Raw genomic sequence first — 27,688 nt, forward strand, 5'->3', positions numbered from 1 at the left:
TTACTAATTAGTGACCTTAATTAATTAATAAAGTACAAGGGAGGAGTGAAAACCAGCAGATACTCGGCCCTCCGTGGAATGAGTTTGACCACAGGTTGGTGGCACCTTAATTGGGGAGAATGGGCTTGTGTTAATGGCTGGAGCGGAGTAAGTGGAATGGTATCAAATACGTCAAACACATGCCATTCCATTCGCTCTGTTCCAGCCATTAGTATGAGTAATCCTCTCCTCAGCAACCGCCACTGAGTTTGACACATGCGCTTTACATAAATAACTTTTGTTAATTTTAACTTGGAGGTTCTGAGTATCCGATAGCACATGAACGCAGCATTAGACTGTGGTTTGAGATGAGAAACACTATTTTCACGCCATTGAGACAGCTACAACCGGAAGTTAAGGTTAGGGAAAATGTTCACCTTACCGGTTATAAAAATCACTCCAGGTCGTAGCTGTATCGAAGTGGCATGAAAAGAGTGTGTCCCGGTTTGGGATATCAAATTCTTTCAGAATACGAGAAACGCTCTTTTCACGGCACGTTGATTAAACTACAACTGGAAGTTACTTTTTCATAGCAGGTTAGGAGAACTTAGGCAGCTGGTTAGGAGAATTAGGTTAGGGTTAGCGAAAATGCTCTCCTAACCTGCTACGAAAATAATTTCCGTTCGTAACTGTATCGAAAAGAGTGTCCAAATACAGCACAGCATGGTTAAAGGTTTTGTGTCACTTCAGAATTGACGTCACTAGTTACCACAGACACAAAGTCATAAACCCCACCGATTTCTACAATATATTTTCCTAAAGTCTGATTTTAAACCTAACCCTTAACCACACTTCTAATAGTATGCCTAACCCCAAACTTAAATGAAGACAAAAAAAGTACATTTTTGTTTTCATGAATTTCTACGATATAAAAAGCAAATCAGCGTATCCCATTCGAATTCTCCAATAATTTACGTAAGTCAATGCGCAACCCTCCCAGAGTGCAGTTCGTTTTTTTTTTTGCCATCTTGTCGAGTGGTAAGAGGAAGAGCAGAGCGGCGGTTAGCTTGCTGCTAGTAACTAGGTTTGTGTCATAGCAGCAGCTCTAACTAGTGAGAAAACCAGAGAACGAGGAAGATAAACTTTCTTAAATTCAGGAATTTCTCTCTGTCGGAGGATATAGATTCAATGTGAAGATTTGGAAGAGGATATGGACTTGTTTACATGATGTCGTACAGGCTTGTTTATAGGTAAGGATCGAACTAACGACACCGATAGCTATTATTTGGTTAGCTTTTAGCTACATTAGCTAGCCAGCTAAAAGGGAGAGTGGTGAACGGAGCCCGCCTCAGACTAAAGTGTTGGTAGCAGCTGGTGAGCGGTAACTGCAACAGGGGGCTACTTGCAACTCCGGGACCGGGACAATAACGCACGCAGGAGGCCAGGTTCGGAAGAACTGGAGGAGTAGGAGGTGGTGATATAGGGATACTTGTCACACAGAGACTAGCTAACGTTACCCTGTCCGATTTCGGACGCTGGGCTGGTTCTTTTTTTTTTTTTTTTTACAGACAATCTGCAACAGGAGAGGGGAGCAAGGAATATGTCGCATACTTGCCTGCTATAATCTGTGAATTCTTTAGCTAGCTCGTTAAAAGATATCACTTACTGAGCTCAGACGAAACACTTATCAAGGAAATAGACAGTAAATTGAGTGACTAGCAAAGATATTCAACATGTCAAAAATGCCAGCAAAGAAGAAGAGTTGTTTTCAGATCACGAGTGTGACACAGGCTCAGGTGGCGGCCAGTAGCATCACGGATGACACCGAGAGTCTGGACGACCCGGACGAATCCAGGACCGAGGATGTGTCATCCAAAATATTCGACGTGTCCCTGGCCGATCCGGGAGTATGTGATCGAAGTTCATCCGAGGAGACTTTAAACAATGCAGGGGAAGCGGAGGCAGCTGTCATGGCCTTACATTTACTTCAAGAGGGGCAGCCAGTGGCTGCAACAGGTCCTTTTAATGGGGGCCATGCTCTTAGAAGTACAGGCCTGAGCCATGTCAACCCACACTTTTTAGGGGGTAGTGGTCCTGTACCGACTGCGAGTCAGCCCTCCATTCCAACCTCGGCCACCCAGCAGCCGACAACAGTCAACGCTGGCCCTGCTGCGAATGTTTCCCCAAGTGTATCTCAGACGCCCCCCGTGGCGCCTAGCTCTACAACGACGACAAGCTGTAGTTCACGTTTCAGGGTCATTAAACTTGACCACAGTACAGGAGAGCCCTTCAGACGGGGCAGATGGACATGTATTGAGTTCTATGAGAGAGATTCTGAGGGCTCTAGCATGAGCAGGACTGTGGATAGCATAAAACACGCTGTCACCATTGACCACAATGCAGACAGTGGGCTAGGGACCACAGGAAGCAATGTGGTTGCTCCTAGTGCTCTCTCCACACAGGCTCAGGAGTCCACAGGTGATAGTGGCTACTACACTTTCCACCATGGCCATCCTCCGGAGCTTCAGCAGCAAGGCTACAGCCTAGAGCCCCAGACAGGGAGCGGGGCGAATGCCTTACAGCCCACAGGGTACTCAGCGACAGTATCCCAGGCACAGATCAACGTGCAGCCCGCTGTCCCCCAAATGCTTCACCCTATTGGCCTCAACGGTGTGCCCCAAGGTGGCATGCTGCAAAAATCCCCCCTTGTGCCTCTTGCCACGCAGGCCAAGCAGTTTGCCTACTCCGCTCATGCCTCTGGAATGCACCCCAGTCAGCTGGACTACCGACAGCAGCACTTAGCCCCTCTACAGCCTCAGGGCTCCAGCCCTCAAACCCACCCCATGGCCTCCCTCTCTGTGGGGCCTCTGTTGAGCCAGGGCCCCTCGTCTGTCAACACCCCTCAGGCTGGGGAGCTGTCTGGGTCTTTGCACGGCGGTCCATTAGCCTCGACCCAGGGGCTGTTGCAGCAGGTAGCCAGCGGGGCCGTTATGTCTCCTGCCCTACAGCAGCCGGTGAGTCATCCTCAGCCTTCAGGAGGAGTGGGCAGGGCCTCCGTTGTCCAGAATGTGCCTGCCACAGTGCCCAGTGCCACCAACACCCCCCCAGGCATGCCAAGCCAGGCCCCTGACCCAGGAGGACTCCCCCTGGCCCAGGTAGCTCGCGGTGAGGCCACAGCTGGAGCAGCCGGGCAGGGCCTTCCCACTGCCAGCCAGGGGGACGACAGCCGCAGGAGGTCGGACACCCTACCTCAGCCCAATGCAACCCCTGGAAAAGATGTCATGAGGCCTTTCATCCCTGAGAGCTTGCAGCTGGCCACTCCCACAGTCAACAGCCTGTTCGGGATAGCCATTCCCATGGATGGAGATGAGGATGGGTAAGAGATTTGTTTTAAATTCACTTCAAATGTTGGAGGGCCTAGCTCAATGTTCAAACCTTATCTGTGTAATGTAGTGTCCAGACAAGGTGTTTATCCATTCACTCTCAATGGAGTGTCAATGGGCATCATGTTAAGATGTAAACAAAACTCAAGTGTTAGAAAACTGAGTAGTGCTGAGGGACTGAGAGCTATTTCTGGAAGACTGCCATCATGTTATACATTCCCGTGGCATTCTGCAGCAGTGCGGTCATACTCAATGTTGTGTAGTGAAGGCCTCCTCTTGCCAAGGCTAGTGTGAGGTATGCTATTCCTGGAAATGTTTACTTGTATGTAAAAACATCTCTCGCGGTTGTGTTCAGAAGGTAAATGTGGAGTTTGGGGGGGCGGAAGGGCAAGGTGGGTGGGGGGGGCAAGGTGGCAGGGGGGAGAACTGCGCCAGAGAGAACTGGCATGGAGGAAGGAATCCTTTTTAATGTGTTTCATTGGTGCCTACTAGGGCTGACCCTGTTTTAGTCGACTGGTTGATTATTTTAATTTTTTTGTATTACTTTTAGTCGAGACCGCAGGAATGGCACACCAGTATCACCAGTAGTGCATTTGCCGTTAATTCCCATAATTTCAGATCTCCAATGTTTGTTTGGTTACTGTAATTTCTGTTAATGCATTCATTTATTATTATTTTAATGTTCTCATTGTCGGAGTGGACATGTTGTTTGCTTGTTAACTTGGGTCAAACGTTACAGGTAGCCTTCCACAAGCTTCCCACAATAAGTTGGGTGAAATTTGGCCCATTCCTCCTGACAGAGCTGGTGTAACTGAGTCAGATTTGTAGGCCTCCTTGCTCGCACACACTTTTTTTCAGTTCTGCCCACAAATATTCTATAGGATTGAGGTCAGGGCTTTGTGATGGCCACTCCAATACCTTGACTTTGTTGTCCTTAAGCCATTTTGCCACAACTTTGGAAGTATGCTTGGGGTCATTGTCCATTTGGAAGACCCGTTTGCGACCAAGCTTTAACTTCCTGACTGATGTCTTGATGTTTCTTCAATATATCCACATAATTTTCCTCCTCATGAAGCCATCTATTTTGTGACGTGCACTAGTCCCTCCTGCAGCAAAGCACCCCCACAACATGATGCTGCCACCCCCGTGCTTCACGGTTGGGATGGTGTTCTTCGGCTTGCAAGCCTCCCCCTTTTTCCTCCAAACATAACGATGGTCATTATGACCAAACAGTTCTATTTCTTCAAAAAGTACGATCTTGGTCCCCATGTGCAGTTGCAAACCGTAGTCTGGCTTTTTTATGGTGGTTTAGGAGCAGTGGCTTCTTCCTTGCTGAGCGGCCTTTCAGGTTATGTCGATATAGGACTCGTTTTACTGTGGATATAGATACTTCTGCACCTGTTTCCTCCAGCATCTTCACAAGGTACTTTGCTGCTGTTCTGGGATCGATTTGCACTTTTCGCACCAAAGTACCTTCATCTCTAGGAGACAGAACGTGTCTCCTTCCTGAGCGGTATGACGGCTGCGTGGTCTCATGGTGTTTATACTTTTTTATTTTTGTATTGCTTGTAACTGTTTCAGTAATGCAATTTCTTGTGCTGTTAGTAGAATAACCTATGTGTAAATGAAATCTGTTGATGTATTTTTTGTGTTATCTGTGATCGTTTTGTTTGTCTAGTTTAGTTTTTTTAATCATTGTACCTAAGCTGTATGTGTAAACATGTATACACAGGGCCCAGCTGTAAAAGAGACCTTGGTCTCAGTCTGTGTTCCTTGTTGAAATAAAGGTAGAATAATATACTTGCATATTATTGTTTGTACAGATGAATGTGGTACCTTCAGGCGTTTGGAAATTGCTCCCAAGGATGAACCAGACTTGTGGAGGTCTACAACTTTTTTTCTGAGGTCTTGGCTGATTTCTTTAAATTTTCCCATGATGTCAAGCAAAGAGGCACTGAGTTTGAAGGAAGGCCTTGAAATACATCCACAGGTACACCTCCAATTGACTCAGATGTCATTTAGCCTATCGGAAGCTTCTAAAGCCATGACATCATTTTCTGGAGTCTTCCAAGCTGTTTGAAGGCACAGTCAACTTAGTGTATGTAAACTTCTGACCCACTGGAATTGTCATACAGTGAATTATAAGTGAAATAATCTGTCTGTAAACAATTGTTGGAAAAATTACTTGTGTCATGCACAAAGTAGATGTCCTAACTGACTTGCCAAAACTATAGTTTGTTCACAAGAAATTTGTGGAGTGGTTGAAAAACGAGTTTTAATGACTCCAACCAAAGTGTATGTAAACTTCCGACTTCAACTGGATGTACAGGGGGTACCGGTGCAGAGTCAGTGTGCGGGGGCACCAGTTGAGGTAATATGTAGGTAGAGGTAAAGAAGTTACTTTTAGATTTGTGTAATTTTAATTTACTTATTAATCACAATTCAATGATTTTGACATATGAGGTCTTTATTATAAATTAAACTATTCCGTGAAAATAAGCATATGAAAACCATAACATGCAGATCAGTAGAAATGGTAAGATAAATTGGCACTATAAATGGAAAAGGTTGCCAACCCCTGGCGTAGCATATTACCAGCAACTCCGGGAGCTAATGGCAGAATCTGTGAAGGCCAGCAGCAGTTGGAGGTGGTGGTTCGGGAACAGGTTTTTTTTTTCTTCTTCTGGTTAGGCTTTCTTGATCTCTGGCTCCCTCTTGAGTCATTTGTGTGTCATTATTTAATCACAGTGTGCTTAAAGCATCAGACAAGCTCTGTAGTCTACATATAGTTGATTTTATAAAAACACAGTGTGAGTATGTTAGAGCATTGGGGCAGTGACCGAAAGGTTGCTGGAATGAATCCCTGAGCTGACATGGTAAAAATCTGTCGTTCTGCCCCTGAACAAGGCAGTTAACCTACTGTTCCCCGGGCGCCGAAGACATGGATTGTCGATTTCCCTTATATGGAAAATTAAAATCAGACAAGTCCATTGGTCGATTTTTCTGATTCTTTTTTTGGTCGGGGACAGCCCTAGTGTCTACTGAAACACTGGATAACAACCCACCTTTGTTATAGACACTCAGAACCCCATAATTATCCCCCCTCTCCTTTTTGTGTTGAGGGCTGTTAAATAAATTACACTAAAAGTAATGCTGACACTTTCACTGAAGTGAATCCTCTTCTAGCATGGAGCCCTGTGTTTTTGTTCTGGGGTAGAGTAACTCTGGATCTTTTCCTAGCATGACACCTCATAAATAGGGGGTGGAGAGGGAGGAATAATAGACAGAGCAAGTTGTTGCCAGTGTAATGTCATCGGGGAACAGCCCGTGCCCATTTTGTAATCGTTCTCGGATGTTGGCAGTGACATCAGTGGAGCCCTATATAACCAACCATGGAGCCATGATGGCAGCAGGTCTGCATCCCAAGTTACACCTTGTTCACTACTGTTGAGTCCTAAAGAGAACAGGGTGTCATTTGGGAAGCAGGACGTCGGTGGAGAGGACAGGCCGACAGGTGGGCTCCAGTCAACGATGAGATGACACGGCTGGATTGAGTCTAGTCTCTGTCAACTGTCTAGCTCAGTCCTATCATGGCCTGCCCTGGCTGATGTTGACATGGGATTTTCTCTCTCCTTGAAATCGCTCACATTTCAGACTGATTCTTGATCACTTGTACTCTCACTGTTTATTGACTTTTGGAGGCTCTTGAGAGGCTTCCGATTAGATTTCTCACAAACACACGTGTAGAATGTTCCTGTTCTGAAGTTTGGTTAACCTTGGCGTGTGTGCTGGGAGGCTAGCCTGTGTGTAGCCTAAAGGGGAGATGGCAGGTTAGCAGAGCCAGCTAGGCTCTAGATTAGCTAATATTCAGATAAAATATATACAACTTCCTGACAATTCAAAATGATCCAAATGTAAGAAACACGTCTGAAATCATGTCACATCTTCTAGGGAGAGACATGTTTACTCCTACAGTCAGAGACTCATTGTTCTGTACACCATATCAACTCCTACGTGAAACCAGGTCAGGGCCAAGTCTCTCATTGTTTGTTCTGGTCTTTTATTAAAACAACGCTGGGTGGCGGAGTGCGACTGGGAAGAAGTTGAGTCTTCAGCTTGGAAAGTTTGGCATCTTCTATACTCAATTCTGTCCTTTTTAGCCAAATAAACCAGTGAGGATGCCCTTGGGACAAATTGGCTCAAGTGAACAGAATGGTATGGTCTTCAACTGAATTATTCCCTGGATAATACTCCCTGGATAGATTCCCCTCAGCCTGACTCTGAATGCGAGGTTAGTAGGGCTTAGTAGTTGGATCCTAACTTAACCTCTTACATCTAGACATTCCGCTAGCGGAACACCTGCTCCAATATCCAATGATAGGCGTGGCGCGAATTACAAATTCCTCAAAAATACAAAAACTTCAATTTTTCAAACATATGACTATTTCACAGCATTTTAAAGACAAGACTCTCCTTTATCTAACCACACTGTCCGGTTTCAAAAAGGCTTTACAGCGAAAGCAAAACATTAGATTATGTCAGCAGAGTACCAAGCCAGAAATAATCAGACACCCATTTTTCAAGCTAGCATATAATGTCACAAAAAACAAAACCACAGCTAAATGCAGCACTAACCTTTGATGATCTTCATCAGATGACAACCCTAGGACATTATGTTATACAATGCATGCATGTTTTGTTCAATCAAGTTCATATTTATATCAAAAACCAGCTTTTTACATTAGCATGTGACGTTCAGAACAAGCATACACCCCGCAAACATCCGGTGAATTTACTAAATTACTCACGATAAACGTTCACAAAAAACATAATTATTTTAAGAATTATAGGTACAGGAGTCCTCTATGCACTCGATATGTCCGATTTTAAATTTTTCTTTTATTTGTATTTTTTTTTTAAATAGCTTTTCGGTGAAAGCACATTTTGCAATATTCTCAGTAGATAGCCCAGCCATCACGGCTAGCCATTTAGACACCGACCAAGTTTAGCCCTGATCAAACTCCGATTTACTATTACAAAAGTTTCATTACCTTTGTTGTCTTCGTCAGAATGCACTCTCAGGACTGCTACTTCAATAACAAATGTTGGTTTGGTCCAAAATAATCCATCGTTATATCCGAATAGCGGCGTTTTGTTCGTGCGTTCCAGACACTATCCGAAATGGTGAAGAAGGGTCGCGCGCATGGCGCAATTCGTGACAAAAAAATTCTAAATATTCCATTACCGTACTTCGAAGCATGTCAACCGCTGTTTAAAATCAATTTTTATGCCATTTATCTCGTAGAAAAGCGATAATATTCCGACCGGGAATCTCCTTTTCGGCAAACAGAGGAAAAAATCACAAAGACGGGGGCGGCCAGGTCACGCGCCTAAGCCCAGAGTCCCTTGATCGGCCACTTGAGAAAGGCGATAATGTGTTTCAGCCTGGGGCTGGGATGACGACATTCAGGTTTTTCCCGGGCTCTGAGCGCCTATGGACGACGTAGGAAGTGTCACGTTAGAGCAGAGATCCTTAGTAAAAGATAGAGATGGCAAAGAAGTTCCAGAAATGGTCAGACAGGCCACTTCCTGTAAAGGAATCTCTCAGGTTTTGACCTGCCATTTGAGTTCTGTTATACTCACAGACACCATTCAAACAGTTTTAGAAACTTTAGGGTGTTTTCTATCCATATATAATAAGTATATGCATATTCTAGTTACTGGGTAGGATTAGTAACCAGATTAAATCGGGTACGTTTTTTATCCAGCCGTGAAAATACTGCCCCCTAGCCATAAGAGGTTAAGACTACTTCTTAATCGGCTATCAATTATTTAACCTGTATTTATCACAATGGTTTTTTTCAAAACGTTGGGGATAAATACCTGGGCTACCCTTAAGAGGAAAACCCAGTAACTAGGCAACACCGACTTGCGCTACAGTCAGGCCTTATGCCGTCATGTGGTCACTCCAGGACCCAGCATTGATAGTCCTGTGGCCCTACTTAACAAAGTGACTGGTTTCAGTGTCTGCATGTGAGCCACCGCTGAGACCCCCACTACTATTGATTAGTGGGCCTGCTGCTCTGATTGGCCTTTCTAACTATGTAATCTATTTTATTTGTCCCATTCGCCAAATACAACAGGTGTAGTACCTTACCGTGAAATGCTTACTTACAAGCTCTTAAAATAAAATGTATATTGTTATTTTACTGTTATATATATCTATATATAACAATAAGGCTATATACAGGGGGTACTGAGTCAATGCATGGGGGTACAGGTTAGCCAATGCCAGATCTTTTCATTCTCCTGAGGGGGGAAATGGCGTTGTCGTGTCGAATAGGTTTTGTTGTGCCCTCTTCACGACTGTCTTGGTGTGTTTGGACCATGTTTGTTTATTGGTGTTGTGGACACCAAGGAACTTGAAACTCTCGACCCGCTCCAATACAGCCTTGTCGGTGTATGGGGGCATGGTCGGCCCTCCTTTTCCTGTAGTCCACGATCATCTCCTTTGTCTTGTTCACGTTGAGGGAGAGCTTGTGGTCCTAGCACCACTGCCCGGTCTCATCATTGATTGGTGATCAGGCCTACCATCGATGTGTCGTCAGCAAACTTAATGATGGTGTTGGAGTCGTGCTTGGCCACGCAGTCGTGGGTGAACCGGGAGTACAGGAGGGGAGTAAGCACGCACCCCTGAGGGGCTCCTGTGCTGAGGATCAGCATGGCAGATGTGTTGTTGCCTACCCTTACCAACAGTGTGTTGTGAAATCTGTGAATGTATTGTAATGTTTTTAAAATTGTATAAACGGCCTTAATTTTGCTGGACCCCAGGAAGAGTTAGCTAATGGGGATCCATAATAAATACGAATACCTGGGGGATCCATAATAAATACAAATACCTGGGGGCGGCCTATCAGGAAGTCCAGGATCCAGTTGCAGCTTAGTGATGAGCTTTGTGTAGTAGGATTCAATCTTAGTCCTGTTTTTGCGCTTTGCCTGTTTGATGGTGCGTCTGAGGGCATAGCGGGATTTCTTATAAGCGTCCGAATTAGTGTCCCGCTCCTTGAAAGAATCCGCTCTTGTTTGCTTATGGCCTTATACAGCTCGTTGAGTGCGGTCTTAGTACCAGCATCGGTTTGTGTTGGTAAATAGACGGCTACGAAAAATATAGACAGTTGGTAGATAGTGTGGTCTACAGTTCATCATGAGGTACTCTACCTCAGACAAGCAATACCCCGAGACTACCTTAATATTAGACATCGCGCACCAGCTGTTATTGACAAATAGACACACACCCCCACCCCTCGTCTTACCGGACGTAGCTTTTCTGTCCTGCCGTCGCACAGAAAAACCCAGCCAACTGTATGTTGTCCGATAAGACCCCCCTGAGAAGCGCACTCGACAGATCTCCCTCTCTCGTTGGTCAGTCCTGCACTTTGCACGACAGTGCGTGTCCTCCCTAGCCAAAGCAGGACTTGTTTGCGCGTAGTGGTGGGGTGTTTTATTTCCACTTGTGGTGTTTTGTTGCACGAGAGTGAAGTCATCTGACTCCTTTATCAAGACTTACCTTTATACTGCGGTAGGAACCCTTTCCTGTGTCATCTTTTTAACCTGTTTGGGCTAGGGGGCAGTATTGAGAATTTTGGAAAAAATATGTGCCCATTTTTAACTGCCTCCTACACAAACTCAGAAGCTAGAATATGCATATTATTGTTCAGGTTTGGATAGAAAACACCCTGAAGTTTCTAAAACTGTTTGAATGGTGTCTGTGAGTATAACAGAACTCCTATGGCAGGCAAAAACCTGACAAGGTTTCATGCAGGAAGTGGCCTGTCTGACAAGGAGTCGTGCGTCTTGCATCTGTTTATTGAAAAGTAAGGATCTTAGCTGTAACGTGACAATTCCCAGGGCTCCAATAGGCTCTCAGGACGCGGGAAAATCATGAAGGTTGACGAGGCAGCCTCAGGCTGAAACAGATTATCATCTTATTCAAGTGTCCCATTAGGTGACAATGGAGTGAGGCGCGTGCGCGATTAGCCCCCGTGGAGTATTTTAATTCGGCTGTTTAGTTTATTGCAGATTCCCGGTCGGAATATTATCGCTTTTCTACGAGATAAATGGCATAAAAATTGTTTTTAAACAGCGGTTGACATGCTTCGAAGTACGGTAATGGAATATTTCGAATTTTATTGTCACGAATTGCGCCATGCGCGCGACACTTCTTTACTATTTCGGATAGTGTCGAACGCACGAACAAAACGCCGCTATTCGGATATAACGATGGATTATTTTGGACCAAACCAACATTTGTCATTGAAGTAGCAGTCCTGGGTGTGCATTCTGACGAAGACAACAAAAGGTAATCAAACTTTTATAATAGTAAATATGATTATGGTGAGTGCTAAACTTGCCGTGTGTCTAAATAGCGAGCCCGTGATGCCTGGGCTATGTACTTAGAATATTGCAAAATGTGCTTTCACCAAAAAGCTATTTTAAAATCGGACATATCGAGTGCATAGAGGAGGTCTGTATCTATAATTCTTAAAATAATTGTTATGCTTTTTGTGAACGTTTATCGTGAGTAATTTAGTAAAATGTTAGCGAATTCCCCGGAAGTTTGCGGGGGGTATGCTAGTTCTGAACGTCACATGCTAATGTAAAAAGCTGGTTTTTTATATAAATATGAACTTGATTGAACAAAACATGCATGTATTGTATAACATAATGTCCTAGGGTTGTCATCTGATGAAGATCATCAAAGGTGAGTGCTGCATTTAGCTGTCTTCTGGGTTTTGGTGACATTATATGCTGGCTTGAAAAATGGGTGTCTGATTATTTCTGGCTTGGTACTCTGCTGACATAATCTAATGTTTTGCTTTCGTTGTAAAGCCTTTTTGAAATCGGACAGTGTGGTTAGATTAACGAGAGTCTTGTCTTTAAATAGCTGTAAAATAGTCATATGTTTGAGAAATTGAAGTAATAGGATTTTTAAGGTTTTGAAAATCGCGCCACAGGCTGCAAGTGGCTGTTACGTAGGTGGGACGAATTCGTCCCGCCTAGCCCAGAGAGGTTAAAACAACAAGAGGTGAAGCTGGAGGGGGGGGGGTTGGAGGGGAAAGGTCAGAGTGCAAACCTGTACATTGTATTCCTTGATGTATAGTTCATGTACGGGAGTAGCTCACCTGTAGTACAATTGTTTCGCCCTGCTTTGACAGCCGCGCTCCTCCTGTGAGCTGAGGTAGTGTTGAGTGAGTGTCACATGAAAGCATCCATTGTGTGGTAGAGAGATGGGCAGTCTTTAATTAATGGGCCTCCGTCATATTTCATCTCTCCTATCTCGAGTAGTGCTGTGGCCTGTTTCCTACCCCATGCTGTAGCCCGTCACTGGTATTTATTTTACCCCGGGCACTTTCTTTGCCCCCCTCCCCCCTCGTCACTACAAAGAAGTTTGTTGGCATTTGGACACAAAAAAAAATGTTTCCTCTATCGTAGCCTCACTGTGGATGGCCTCCTTGAACAACAACTATGACTGGGTTGTCAGAGGAACCTGTCACTTGGATTGAGGGATGTTTTGAGTGTATGTGTGAGTTGAGGGACAGCTAGATCAGTTTGTTAGTTCCTCTTCATGTGAGGGTCAGGCGGTTTGGGCTATATCAATCCCACTCTGAACTGTTTTGGACGTGCACCTTTTGTCATATTGATCAACCCACTCTTCCTCTCTGTGTGTGATTATGGGCCAGGGGACCTACTAGACTCTTGAGACAGAAAATATACAGCATGTCAAATCACCGCAGCGATGATTACAAACCACAGTCTTTGTTCGAGAGGAGATGGAGGCTGTGTCAACTGTGTAGGGGAACCACCCTCTGGGGCTTTTTAGGTTCACATTGAGTGGAGACAGAGGATGAAAAATACACAGGTCACCCTGGGGGTTATTCTCAGCTATTTTAAATCTGACATTCCTAAATGAGCAATGTAAATTATTCTGTGTGCATTTTATTCTCTGCTCAGATCGGTCTTAAAGGAATTAACTTTCCTGCTTTGATGTCTGCTTTTTTTTTTGTTGGTCAAACTACATCCTCAGTTTTTAAACTTTTGTTTCTAATGTTTCATCTTGTCAGCGTTCTGCACTTTCTGTTCCCCCTCTTGTGCTGAGCTTCTGCAGGGCAACGGACGTGACTCATACTGGTGTATGTAGAGATGTAGCAGTTTAATTCACTAATCTGACACCGTTTCACAACAGAATAGTATTTAATCAGTTTGTGTTTTGTCATTCACCAAGTGGTGTAAATCCTGCCTGTTATTTGGTGACACAGCACTTGGGTGACCTCACTCCTGTCCAACTCTCCTTTTAGTTATAGGTCCCATGGGGGGGGGTACAGATTTAGGAAAATGTTATACACTGTTGGTTCTTATCAACTCTGATGCAAATTATGTAACGTGGCATATCTTGGTGTTTGCGAGCCACTTACCTACCTTCTATGTCTTCATGGGTGTGGTGACTAATGTATACTGATCCCCGTGAGTCTTGCCTCTACGCACTAGATCCAAGACATGGTTTTTATCCTATCTGGGACCATGGCGGTCAGTGTCACGTCCCGAATGTGGAAAACCGAAGGAGACTGTGTCCAATAAAATCATTTACCGTTTCGGAGCATTACGAGGGATTAATACATTTTTTTTTAAAAGGATGCGGTAAGACGCCACATGAAACCAACCCTGACAACATAATCATGGTGCATTCATTCTCAAATCCCTCTCTCTGCGTTGTCCCTTTCATTCAGAACTGCAACGCTGACAGCCACCTAAAGCCTGACGTGATGGTTGCTTTGATTTCCATAAAGGTTGTCTCAGAGCATCCAGTGTGCTGTCTAAAGGGTCTGTCACAGAGAGTACGGTATGTATAGGGAGTTGCGTGTGCGACTTGTCACACTCGTATGTTAGCTGCAGCGCAGATGACAGGCCTGGGATTCTTGGGCTCTGTAGTCATTTAGTAAAGGTATGTACAGTCCAGGCCTGGGATTCTTGGGCCCTGTAGTCATTTAATAAAGGTATGTCCAGGCCTGCATTATTAGCTGTTTAAGCACAGCTTTAAAGATTTCAGGATTCAAGTTATGTGTTGGAGTGTCACATGCCGCATGGCTACAGAAAGCCTTTTAACCGAAGCGTTTCACTGGGTGACTTGTTCGTTTCGCTGCCACTGTATAATGTGGTACAGGCAGGGATGAACTGTGATGTGCTGCATCAGCCCAGTCTGTCAAGTTGTGGTGCTCTCTTGCCTGCGCTCGCTCTCTTGCCTGCGCTCGCTCTCTTGCCTGTGCTCTGCTCTGCTGCACAGTGGCTGCCTCACACTTCTCATCAGCTCTCTGCTGTGCAACAGGCCTGTTCATTGGACCCCAGGCAGTCAGTGGAGAGTGACTGACTGTGTTTAAAAAGGGAATTGTCTGGACACGCTAGAGCAGACCTGAGGGAGGACACACAGGGAGTTCAGTGTGTCAGTCACTCTCACGCTTCAGGATCCAATTCTGTGCTTTATTTAACCCTGAGTTGGTGAAATTGAGTAGATGGCGTCTTTTGTACCTGTTATGAGTTATTTGTTGTCCTCCAGCTGTGTAGGCCTGTATAGTAGCTGTTTTTCTCACTTGGATTGACTCATTGTGACAGTGTCGGCAAAGATGCACAAGAAAATCATCACCTTTGGCACATAGAGCTGTTTCTAATCTGTGGAACATTTTTTGGCGCCCACCTTTTACTGAATTAACGTTTAGCCATCTACTGGGGAGCCATCTGTCTGGTAGTACTTTGTGCAGTTGAGTTAGAAGACACCCCCCCCCCCCCCCCCCACACACACACACACGCTGTGTTTGGATGTTTTGCGAGACGCCCGTCCACGCCCTGCCAACGGTGACCCACCTCACCCTCCTCCACGTCCTGACCCCTAAAGGACGGAGGCAGGGATGGGTGGTGGCTAGCAGCACAGCTGGTACATCTGGCCCCCTACTGAGAGTCATGTCCTTGAGCCATCCAATCTCTCCACATCTCCCAGAGCGTAATGCTGCGGCTCTTATGAGACTACCCGTACTACTGCAGGGCTCACTGTTTTATTTGACTCCCCATCCAGCTGACTCACTCAGTCATCCGTCTCTGTGCACTGAGCTCACATTACCTCTGGTTCATATCCTGTATGGATATTTTCCCAAGGATGTAGTAGCGCAGGGAATGGCGGCGGCCACTATGCTGGATGAGGAACACCAGACAATGGAGGCCTCCTGGCCTCAAGTCACTTGCATTGCATTCTGTTTACAGGATTGTTTGTTTTCCTGCTTAAGAGGACAGTGTCTTGTGTATGTGGCTTGTGGTTATGTTTTTTTGGGGGGGGGGGGGAATTTAGGGAGGGGGGGGAAATCATCCAGTTTTACAGAGGATTCACTCAGCTGAGTGACCTGAGTATGAGTGGCTGCGTTCATATTCTGTTCACACCACATTTCGAAAGAGGTTTAGGCCCCCAAAATGAGCTAAATAACGTTGATTATGTTAACTCCGCCTCAGGTTTTTTCCAGGTAACATGTTGACGCATTTGACCTGTCAGGATAAATGTATTCAAGTTAGTATTGTTTAGGTTGTGTTTACAACTGTTAAGAAATGGACTTCAAATATTCTCTTTTATTTAACCTAATCTGAAATGCAATACATAAATTATGTAAAGGAACCGTTTCACTCATCACCTTATATAATATTTAAGGTATTTGGTAACAGCTGCCAATGAGTAAAACCCTTAAGAACACTTATTTTTCATTTGTGAAAAGGTATTGTTGTGCAAAGCTTCTCTATTTACTGAAGTGCTCGTTTCTAAATCCCCTGTCAAGCAGGCATCATGGGGCCAAGACTCTTTTTAACGGTTGTCATTATGATGCGCGCTATTCGGTGAATAGCACAATAAAGACCTTGTATTTCTTGGTACTGTTTTGATTACCCACGGTTCGGGCCAGATCCAATACATAATATTAGCCTGGACAGGTGTGCCCCAAGGCTGTATCCTAGGACCAATACTTTTCTGCTCTCAGCTCACTTCTAGGTGTCTACAATCACTCTGTTTTGATGAATGTGTCTTTTACCTGCCAGTCAAGTGCAGCAGTGCTCTAAATACAATTTGTTTTCTTGTAATTATCTGACAAGGCAATGCCAAAGGGATGCACAAGTTTCTGGTCACGTTTCCCATGCGGACTCGGGGTTATAGGTCACCCAGATAGTAAGCGTTATTTTGTGGCCTCTGCCTGGCAGCATTCCCAAACCTTCACACACTTACCTAAAGCAATTATTTCACTGGCATATATTTAATCCAATTTTTTTTTGTGTTTGATCTAAGCGGGAGAGGCTATTTCTTGTGTAGGGTGCTATCCCACTCTAAATATAATCAACTGGGATGGAACAAATTGGCCACGTTAGCTACCACCAGTGACGCGATACAGCTGCTCAGTGGGAAGCACCTTGATACAACACTGGTCATTCACACCGGCTTGTCGTTACGTTAGCTAATTGTCATGTCACTGTGACATCCAGATACCAGATGGTGACCAATACAACAAGTTATTTCTCCCTCTCCCATCAAAACAAACATCTCTTTATTTTACAAGTTTTAACTATCTCCGAGTTCACTTTTTCTCCCCTTCTCTCTTAACTTATTCTCCATTTCTGTCTGGCCTCATTCGTCCCCCAAATAAACTTATTCTGGGCACTAGGGGTGTCTGACTGGCTCGTTCTTTAAAATCAGTCATTTGGTTTCTTACTCTGGTTGTTACCAAGTGACCTCTTCACAGCTGCTCTCTGAGGTATTTGTTGATGTGAAACTTGCAAGTGAAAATGCCTCTTTTACAGCGCTTAATTCCACAACATGGGTTATGAGCGAGACTCGGAGGCGCGGTAAAAAATAAATCTGTCATGAACTAAAATATACAGTGCATTCGAGAAGTATTCAGACCCCTTCCCTTTTTATACATTTTGTTACGTTACAGGCTTACTCTAAAATGGATTAAAGTATTTTTTCCCCCTCATCAATTTATACACAATACCCCATAACGACAAAGCAAAAACGGGTTTGTAGACATTCTTGCAAATGTATTAACAATAAGAAAAATAAAAAACGTATTTACATAGCTATTCAGACCCTTTGATCATCCTTGATGTTACCCCAACATGATTGGAGTCCACCAGTGATAAATTAAATTGAATGGACATGATTTGTAAAGGCACACACCAGTCTATAAGGTCCCACAGTTGACAGTGCATGTCAGAGCAAAAACCAAGCCATGAGCTCGAAGGAATTGTCCGTAGAGCTCCGAGACAGGATTGTGTCAAGGCACAGATTTGGGGAAGGGTACCAAAATATTTCTGCAGCATTGAAGGTCCCCAAGAACACAGTTGCCTCCATCATTCTAAAATGGAATAAGTTTGGGATCACCATGACTTTTCCTAGAGCTGACCGCCCGGGTCTAACTGAGCAATCGGGGGAGAAGAGCCTTGGTCAGGGAGGTGACCAAGAACCCGATGGTCGCTCTGACTGAGCTCCAGAGTTCCTCTGTGGAGATGGTTGTCTTTCCGGAAGATTCTCCCATCTCTGCAGCATTCCACCAATCAGGCCTTTATGGTAGAGTGGCCAGAAAGAAGCTACTCCTCAGCAAAAGGCACATGACAGCCCACTTGGAGTTTGAAGAGGTACCTAAAGACTGGGGAACATGAGAAACAAAATTCTCTGGTCTGATGAAACAAATGGATCTCTTTGGCCTGAATGCCAAGCGTCATGTCTGGAGGAAACCTGACATCCCTATGGTGAAGCGTGGTGGCCGAATGCGGTGGGGATGTTTTTCAGCGACAGGGACTGGGAGACTAGTCAGGATCGAGGCAAAGATGAACAAAGCAAAGTACAGAGATCCTTGATGACAACCTGCTCCAGAGCGCAGATTACTTTATCCTATCCCAGGTATTCCTTAAAGAGGTGGGGTTTCAGGTGTCTCCGGAAGGTGGTGATTGACTCCGCTGTCCTGGCATCGTCAGGGAGCTTGTTCCACCATTGGGGTGCCAGAGCAGCGAACAGTTTTGACTGGGCTTAGCGGGAACTGTGCTTCCTCAGAGGTAGGGAGGCGAGCAGGCCAGAGGTGGATGAACGCAGTGCCCTTGTTTGGGTGTAGGGCCTGATCAGAGCCTGAAGGTACGGAGGTGCCGTTCCCCTCACAGCTCCGTAGGCAAGCACCATGGTCTTGTAGCGGATGCGAGCTTCAACTGGAAGCCAGTGGAGAGAGCGGAGGAGCGGGGTGACGTGAGAGAACTTGGGAAGGTTGAACACCAGACGGGCTGCGGCGTTCTGGATGAGTTGTAGGGGTTTAATGGCACAGGCAGGGAGCCCAGCCAACAGCGAGTTGCAGTAATCCAGACGGGAGATGACAAGTGCCTGGATTAGGACCTGCGCCGCTTCCTGTGTGAGGCAGGGTCGTACTCTGCGAATGTTGTAGAGCATTAACCTACAGGATCGGGTCACCGCCTTGATGTTAGTGGAGAACGACAGGGTGTTGTCCAGGGTCACGCCAAGGTTCTTAGCACTCTGGGAGGAGGACACAAGGGAGTTGTCAACCGTGATGGCGAGATCATGGAACGGGCAGTCCTTCCCCGTGAGGAAGAGCAGCTCCGTCTTGCCGAGGTTCAGCTTGAGGTGGTGATCCGTCATCCACACTGATATGTCTGCCAGACATGCAGAGATGCGATTCGCCACCTGGTTATCAGAAGGGGGAAAGGAGAAGATTAATTGTGTGTCGTCTGCATAGCAATGGTAGGAGAGACCATGTGAGGATATGACAGAGCCAAGTGACTTGGTGTATAGCGAGAATAGGAGAGGGCCTAGAACAGAGCCCTGGGGGACACCAGTGGTGAGAGCACGTGGTGAGGAGACAGATTCTCGCCACGCCACCTGGTAGGAGCGACCTGTCAGGTAGGATGCAATCCAAGCGTGGGCCGCGCCGGAGATGCCCAACTCTGAGAGGGTGGAGAGGAGGATCTGATTGTTCACCGTATCAAAGGCAGCAGAAAGGTCTAGGAGGATGAGAGGAGAGAGAGTTAGCTTTAGCAGTGCGGAGAGCCTCCGTGACACAGAGAAGAGCAGTCTCAGGTGAATGACCAGTCTTGAAACCTGACTGATTTGGATCGAGAAGGTCATTCTGAGAGAGATAGCAGGAGAGCTGGCCAAGGACGGAACGTTCAAGAGTTTTGGAGAGAAAAGAAAGAAGGGATACTGGTCTGTAGTTGTTGACATCGGAGGGAACGAGTGTAGTTTTTTTCAGAAGGGGTGCAACTCTCGCTCTCTTGAAGACGGGAGGTACGTAGCCAGCGGTCAAGGATGAGTTGATGAGCGAGGTGAGGTAAGGGAGAAGGTCTCCGGAAATGGTCTGGATAAGAGAGGAGGGGATAGGGTCAAGCGGACAGGTTGTTGGGCGGCCGGCCGTCACAAGACGTGAGATTTCATCTGGAGAGAGAGGGGAGAAAGAGGTCAAAGCACAGGTTAGGGCAGTGTGAGCAGGACCAGCGGTGTCGTTTGACTTAGCAAACGAGGATCGGATGTCGTCGACCTTCTTTTCAAAATGGTTGACGAAGTCATCCGCAGAGAGGGAGGAGGGGGGGTGAGGGGGAGGAGGATTCAGGAGGGAGGAGAAGGTGGCAAAGAGCTTCCTAGGGTTAGAGGCAGATGCTTGGAATTTAGAGTGGTAGAAAGTGGCTTTAGCAGCAGAGACAGAAGAGGAAAATGTAGAGAGGAGGGAGTGAAAGGATGCCAGGTCCGCAGGGAGGCGAGTTTTCCTCCATTTCCGCTCGGCTGCCCGGAGCCCTGTTCTGTGAGCTCGCAATGAGTCGTCAAGCCACGGAGCAGGAGGGGAGGACCGAGCCGGCCTGGAGGATAGGGGACATAGAGAATCAAAGGATGCAGAAAGGGAGGAGAGGAGGGTTGAGGAGGCAGAATCAGGGGATAGGTTGGAGAAGGTTTGAGCAGAGGGAAGAGATGATAGGATGGAAGAGGAGAGAGTAGCGGGAGAGAGAGAGCGAAGGTTGGGACGGCGCAATACCATCCGAGTAGGGGCAGAGTGAGAAGTGTTGGATGAGAGCGAGAGGGAAAAGGATACAAGGTAGTGGTCGGAGACTTGGAGGGGAGTTGCAATGAGACTCAAACCACTTTGTAAAGACTGGTGACATCTAGTGGATGGCGTAGGAAGTGCTCAATGATTAATAAGTCCCTGTGCGCTTCAATGGCATAAGCTTAAAAGTAATTCAACACATCAGATATCCACTTCCTGTTAGAATGTGTCTCAGGGTTTTGACTGCCATATGAGTTCTGTTATACTTACAGACACCATTCAAACAGTTTTAGAAAACACTGAATTGTCTATCTAAATCTGTTAATATGCATATCCTAGCTTCTGAGTTGGTGTAGGAGGCATTTAAAAATAGGCACATTTTTTTCAAAATTTTCAATACTGCCCCCTAGCCCCAAGAGGTTATTAATTAAGAAGCATGGTTAGGCGGGTCATGTTTCGGAGGAAACATGACTAGACCTTTGCTTCGCTACCCCGTTGGGGAGTTGCAGCGATGGGACAAGATTCATATTGGGGTGAAAAAGGGGGTTCATTTTTTGGGGGGAACTAAAAGAAACAGAAGTCCAAACAGCAATGTAAAAATATATGTACTTTAAAAAAAAAAATCTAAGAACCAAGTCACCCAAAATAAAAGCTAGACAGTGCATTTTAGCAGAATAGATTTTGTTATTATGTTTTAGCAAAAGAACACAGAATTATCTCTCAGAATTGTCTCATTCCATAAATTGTTAATTGGGTGCATCTCAAGAAAGGTATATACCTTAGTGTGTGGTGTACAAAAGTCATGCTATATGGGTGATAATAATCACTAAGTGTTTTGTGATGTTCTCCTGCAAAGGAACAATTACTGGTATCTCACAAAGTGAACATACTGCATCTCTCAACCAAATGACAGCCAAACTTGTTCAGGCTGTAGTCGAACCGATTTCGGCCTTAGGGCCTACCTAGGCCTATAACCTAGATTTCCAAGTCAGGACACAGCAGCGCTAAAAACATGAAAAGAACATTTAACTGAAACATGTTCAGTTAAAGCCAAGTACATGTAGGTAATGGTAAGTGTTATGTAACCGATTTGACAACCTTCTGTTGTACTACACTCGCAGCGTGAAACATCAGTAAACTGACCATTTTATAACCTGGCTTGGTCAAGCCCTGAATGCTGATTGGCTAACAGCCATGGTATATCAGACCGTATACCACGGGTATGACAAAACATTTTTTTTTACTGCTCTAATTATGTTTAACCAGTTTATAATAGCAATAAGGCACCTCGGGGTGCAGGATTCTGGATTCTGTTTGCACATGTCGCCTTGGTCCAATATATTTTTTTTTCACCATTCTTTGCAACAAAACATCTGGCATGAGATTTTTAAAGCTAATTGTAGGCCTGGATCCCTTGACTGGCATTAAATACCATTTGGCTCAGATGTTTGTTTATTCTGGAAGCATGTTTTAGCGCTGATTGATGTAGCTGTGGAACATCATACAATTTCTGATGTGAGAGCTCAGCCTGGACTGAGTCAGTAAACCTCAGCTTCACTCCTTATCAATCTAGTTCTCTCCCTCCATTTCCTCTCCATTTATTTCTTTAGGTAGCTGCTTTTTTTTTCCATACTCATGTTTCTCTTCCTTCTTATTCCTATGTTTATATGCAAGAACCTGTCTACTGCTTTCTACCAAGCCTTCTCTACTAGCAAGTTATGGGGGGCAAAGCTTGTCAGTGATAGATATGGGCTTGGTGTGTGTGTGTGTGTGTGTGTGTGGACCAGCCATGGCTGGCGATCCCCAAGTTTGCACTGTTAGAAGCATGGCATTGTGGGAAGTGTCGGGGCAGGTCGGAATTTCACACTTCGGGCAACACTTCAGGACCCGTTGACACTTTTAGTGTGGTAATCTATCAGTCACGAGGACCCAGCGCTTACGTTTCTTTGGCGTCGCAGCTGTACAGAGTAGCGCCACAGGGTTTTAGCACTCCAAATAGAAGATCACCTATTACTTAGTGTAATATCCCATGAAATACGATGCGATTTACGTAATATTTTGAAAGCTGTATTTTTTTAAAACTTTTTTTTGCAATGTTAGGGAGAGCTGAAGAGCAGATTGGTGAATACCTTCACCTCGTTAAGCTTAGGCAAAGTATTTTTGTCTCGTCCATTAGCCTTAGTGATTTGATTATCTAAATTATCTCTGTAGCATATAAAATGATTACGTACAAAAATTGAAGAGCCATGTGTTATATTGAACTCTTAAGACAAACCAGGCAGTAAGAGGACAGATATTTTGTATGTTGACGTGATTTATGGAGCTTCAGTTTTGTTGGGTGTTACGGACATAACCAACTGAAGTGATGCAGTCACATGGTTTGGCTTGTTTAAGTGACCTCGCCTAACTCCTATGGGAGAAGTCATTCACTTGCATTATATTGACTCACTTTTAACTCACATTATTGAAACACTTGGATAAGACTTGAATCTCTCTCTCTCTCTCTCGTGTGTGTGTGTGTGTGTGTGTGTGTGTGTGTGTGTGTGTGTGTGTGTGTGTGTTGCCTTGGTAACAACTTTAGGCCTACCTCAATATAATAAGTGGCTGTTTTTGGTAGTATAGGTCAACATTGTATCCCATCCATCCCACCTGGAACTGAAGAAATGTTATATAACCAACCATACATGTTGTAAATCAATCATTGAATATCCTTTTGTAATGAAATGACTGCGGTATTTTTGACAATACAGGTGACAATATTAGGTCCCGTGCGGCTCAGTTGGTAGAGCATGTCGCTTGCAACGTCAGGGTTGTGGGTTCGATTCCCACGGAGGGGAACAGTATGAATTGTATGCACTCACTACTGTAAGTTTCTCTGAAATAAGAGCGTCTGCTAAATGACTAAAATGGAGATACTATTAGGTTGGATAATTCCATTAAATACAATTATGTGGCGGCAATGTACTTTGTTCAGAGACGAGCGTGCATTACTCATGCCCCTGTTCTGATCAGGTTTGAGGCACATGAAAGACTTTCCCATGTGCTGGCTCATGCCCCTGCAGGGCTTTCTCTCCGCCACGGACTTTACTGCCTGTGCCTTTTTGTTTTACGGGTTAGCTGGCAGGACACGTTTCATTCAGGTCTGTTTGTCAAGACGTCGTAGCTATACAAACGCTCTGATCTCATGATTTATGTAAGGAGCGGCCGACCCATGAAGAATGCGCCTTGGTGGCACTCTATACCTAAAGGCTTTCTCAACAGTTATTTCTATTTTCAAGTTCATGGAAGGTCACTGCCATAGAAAACATTGCCCACCCTGAAAACAAATTTCTATTGCAGTTTTATTTATTTTTTATTTTTTTTCTTCCCCCCGCTGTCGTCCCATAGTATGGCCTATTGTGATCAACGCACGAGTTACCATACACACTCCCAGTGCACCAGCTGCACACTCCCAGTGCACCAGCTGCACACTCCCAGTGCACCAGCTGCACACTCCCAGTGCACCAGCTGCACACTCCCAGTTACACACTGGCGCACTTGGCAAGAGAGCGATGGCGGTTGACCACCCCTGCTGTTGAAATTGGTTGGATTGGGGTAAACAACAGTAGCTGTGTTGTGCAAGAGTTGTGGCTCACCACTGACGTGTTTGATCCTCACCCAGCTACAGTGACAAAACAGTTAGGAATAAAGCCAAACTGATTTAATCTAACCACAGGTAAACCTGAGAGCTGCTTCTCATCCACCCTCCCGTTTGTCTGGAGTCAGAGAACTTGTCACTCCTCTACACGAACTGACTTGTTGGAATGGGACTAATGTCGCTCTAGGTGGTATACCGTGTTTTATGGTCAATGCAGCACCTGCAACAATGTTGACGACTACGATGCTGTTTTCACTTTGCTATTAGCTTGTGTTTCTTACATCTGCAAACAGCTAGTTTGTCTTTTTTCTTAGCAAGTTGTGGCTAAATCGTGTTATCCGCTAATGCTAATCGCTAGCTAATAAATGTACTGAGTCAGAGCAAACGTAGCTAGCTATGCAGCCTGATACCAGTGATGGAGTAGGCCTAAATCAGCAGGTTGTTTGTGCCACAGGTATCTTCTAAATCAAAGAGGATTAGGCAAAGCATGAAAACGACACCTACATGAAGTGGCTAAGAGAACATTTTAATGTAGCTGAAGATTATAGGGTCACCTAGGAAACATGGACTAAGATTTTGGTTCCTAGTATGTCACAAACTCCTCCTTGGCATCTTCATTCGTTGTCGTGTCAAACAAAACGGATTCAATAATAATCAATTAATTTCCATGATTCCAAAAAGTTCACGTGTATTGATCTAAATCTCAAGTCAAATCGCATTTGCAACATTTGGTTAAAAATAAGGCCTAGAGTTTTCGCCGATATTGTGCAGCCCTATGTGGCAGTGTGGAAATGCTCTCAAATGAGTGCAGGAAATGCAGAAATTGATGAAATAAAGACAATTGTTGGTTTAAGTTTAATTGAACAGTAAAAAACATTCACAATGGAGAGAGATCCATTGAAATCACTTAAAAAATGTTGCCATCCTGAGTTATCCACTACTCATAAAGCACATTTTCTAATTTGTATTATTCAAAAACATATAATACCGTCAAATTAGAAAAATACCGTAATATGATATTTTGGCCATATCGCCCAGCCCTAAGCTAACTTGCTCTAAAGCAATTTTAGGGAAAAAACATTTTTGAAATAATATAGATTAAAAACAAAATGTATACAAATGGCAAACCTTGTAGGTGGGTCGGATCAGTCATAGTTTTGCTTCTCCACCGATGGCTTTATCCCTAAGTTGTATTATCATAGTCATTCAACCTTTCTGATAGTGAAACCACTGGAGTAAGCCAACACAACTCTGGTCTCGTGTTTCCTTTGGCTATTTTAAAATGGGGCTGTCGTCGTTTGACCTTAAGTGACTCCATTTGCATCTCTAACTTTTAAACAGATCGATGACTACATTTTTGGTCACCATGACCGAATCAGTGATCACACTGACTACGTTTTTGTAAACATTCCGAGAAAGCTACTGGTTGGCGTGCTGAATGGGATCAGTGTATAAGGTGGCAGCACCAAAATGAAGTAGCAGATGCCTTCTCTATTTTTACTGCCCTGAATAAAATACTTTATGATTTATGAGCCATAAGTATCTCCCTCTGTCTGGTATAGAGGGTGATTTGATCTAGATCAGGTATGTGGCCCACATTTATGGCAAGAAACAAACTATTCTATTACTGATTTCATTAGCAATTTTTGCACATCAAGTCCAAGTCATACGAAAGTATCTAAAATGTATTGTGATGCTCAACAAAGTGACGTATAGATGATTTGAACATGAGTGAGTGAAACAATCGGTACCATGACTTGAATGGGATCTGTGCCACATATGCTACAACTTTAGCATTTGGAAACCCTGCCAGGGGAAACTAAACCAAAGCATGGATTACTGCCATGTCCATAGACTGCTGGCTGAGTTAGGAAACCATTGTGTAATTTGGGTGACCTAGCCCTATGTGCAACTCATACAATGATGGTGCTTTTTCTGTCCCAACAACGACAATGAATCAAATTGTCCAGATTTCATTTTTAACCAATACCCCCTCCTCCTTTCTACTTCTGAAGTAAAATAGAAGATGGACATATACCCCCCTCCAGAGTATATAATTACTTACCGGCCACAGTGCATCGCCTGTAGGGAGGCCTCCCGAGCTACAATTAATTTCACTGTCCTTTTCTAAGCATTTTATTATGGAGCACGCGTAAGTATGTCATTTTGATGGGATTACATGGTGCCTCCACTGCAGGCCATGTCTGCGAGGCCTGATGGACATGACACAAGCCTGGCACTCTGATCTTTTTCTTTACGACTTGGGGCGGAAAGGGGGCTGGCTATCATGGCAAAGGGTGATTTTATTTTTTTTTTTTTTTTTTTTTAAATGATAATATTAACTTACGTAAAACGAGAGACCCTGTTCTTAGAATATGCCTCCTCCTTGCCAGCTGAGTGAGAATGTTAATCTTGACAAACGTCTCCACGTCGTGACTGCTGCCCTTTTTCGTGACAGCCTGTTGTGGCCAATCGAGGTGGCTCTGAGACATGGAGAAGCCTCCAGTTGTCAGCAGTCACATCATAAGGGCAAGAAGTATTTTTTTTATTTTTTTTATTTTTTATTTAACCTTAACTATGAAGTCGGTGAAGAACAAATTCTTATTTACAAAAGGCCTTGCATCACAGCAAGAGACAACAGTAGATAAATGGAGTAAGTAGCACTACTAGCAGATGAGATGTGGATTAGGGCCTAACCCCTGGTCTTACATGTCTCCGTGTTGAAAGGGGAGTCGTGGCACTTCCGTACCAGAGGGGAAGCCCCTAATTGAGGCGCTGATCCTGTGATAATGATCTAATGAATACAGAGGATCGTTAGGGGCCAGGTGCTACGTTAGTCCTCTTAACTACTGACCTGGCACCTGACCTCGCACCACTATTTACTCCTTCACATGGAGTTTGATGGTGACATCACACAAATCAAATTGTATTGATTTGATTTTACACACCCAGCCTCTTTACTGTCTCATGTGCCCATTAGTCCCAGGGGGTGAATACTCGCTCCTTGGCAAGCCAGGATTCTCCTCCATTTAACAAGCATCCTAGATGGAAGTTAATTTAGTGGAACATGTTAGCCTAATTTAATTTTTATTTATTCAACCTTTATTTAACAAGGCAGATCGGTTAAGAACATTCTTATTTACAATAATATAGCTCCGGCAGACTTCAGTAGGGTTTAACGGTGTGTGTGTGTGCAAACTCTCGTCACTCAGATCCAAAACATCTACAATTATGTATACCTTTCCACACACCACACGCGCGCTCTCATTCCAGCCTGCCTACCAGGACCCCCAGTGTGTCTCAAGGAGGACAACCTATAAGCTCTCTGCGCAGCATGCAAGGGACATCTGCAGACAGAGCAGCTGTGTGTGTATTCAGCACGAGGATTATGCAACAGAACAGTGAACGAGCTGGCCGGCATCAGGTTTCTATTAAAACCTCTTCAGGATCGGACCCGTTTTTTTTTTCAATTTTCACCTAAAATGACATACCCAAATCTAAGCTTGTAACTCAGTCCCTGAAGCAAGGATATGCATATTCTTCCTATCATTTGAAAGGAAACACTTTGAAGTTTGTGG

The 27,688-nt window shown here is 44.6% G+C and overlaps 1 protein-coding gene across 1 annotated transcript in view; it reads left to right on the top strand.

The window, feature by feature from the left end:
* Positions 1-998: 998 nt before the first annotated feature.
* LOC106574174 (TSC22 domain family protein 2) overlaps positions 999-27,688 on the top strand; it is a 49,492-nt gene continuing 22,802 nt past the window's right edge. Inside the window, exon 1 of the mRNA XM_014149843.3 lies at positions 999-3,355. Within this exon, the coding sequence (XP_014005318.1) occupies positions 1,713-3,355 (1,643 nt within the window). The 5' untranslated portion in view covers positions 999-1,712. The remainder of the gene's footprint in view (positions 3,356-27,688) is intronic.

Source organism: Salmo salar, chromosome 16 (assembly GCF_965601325.2).
Source record: "Salmo salar chromosome 16, fSalSal1, whole genome shotgun sequence".
Taxonomy (NCBI): domain Eukaryota; kingdom Metazoa; phylum Chordata; class Actinopteri; order Salmoniformes; family Salmonidae; genus Salmo; species Salmo salar.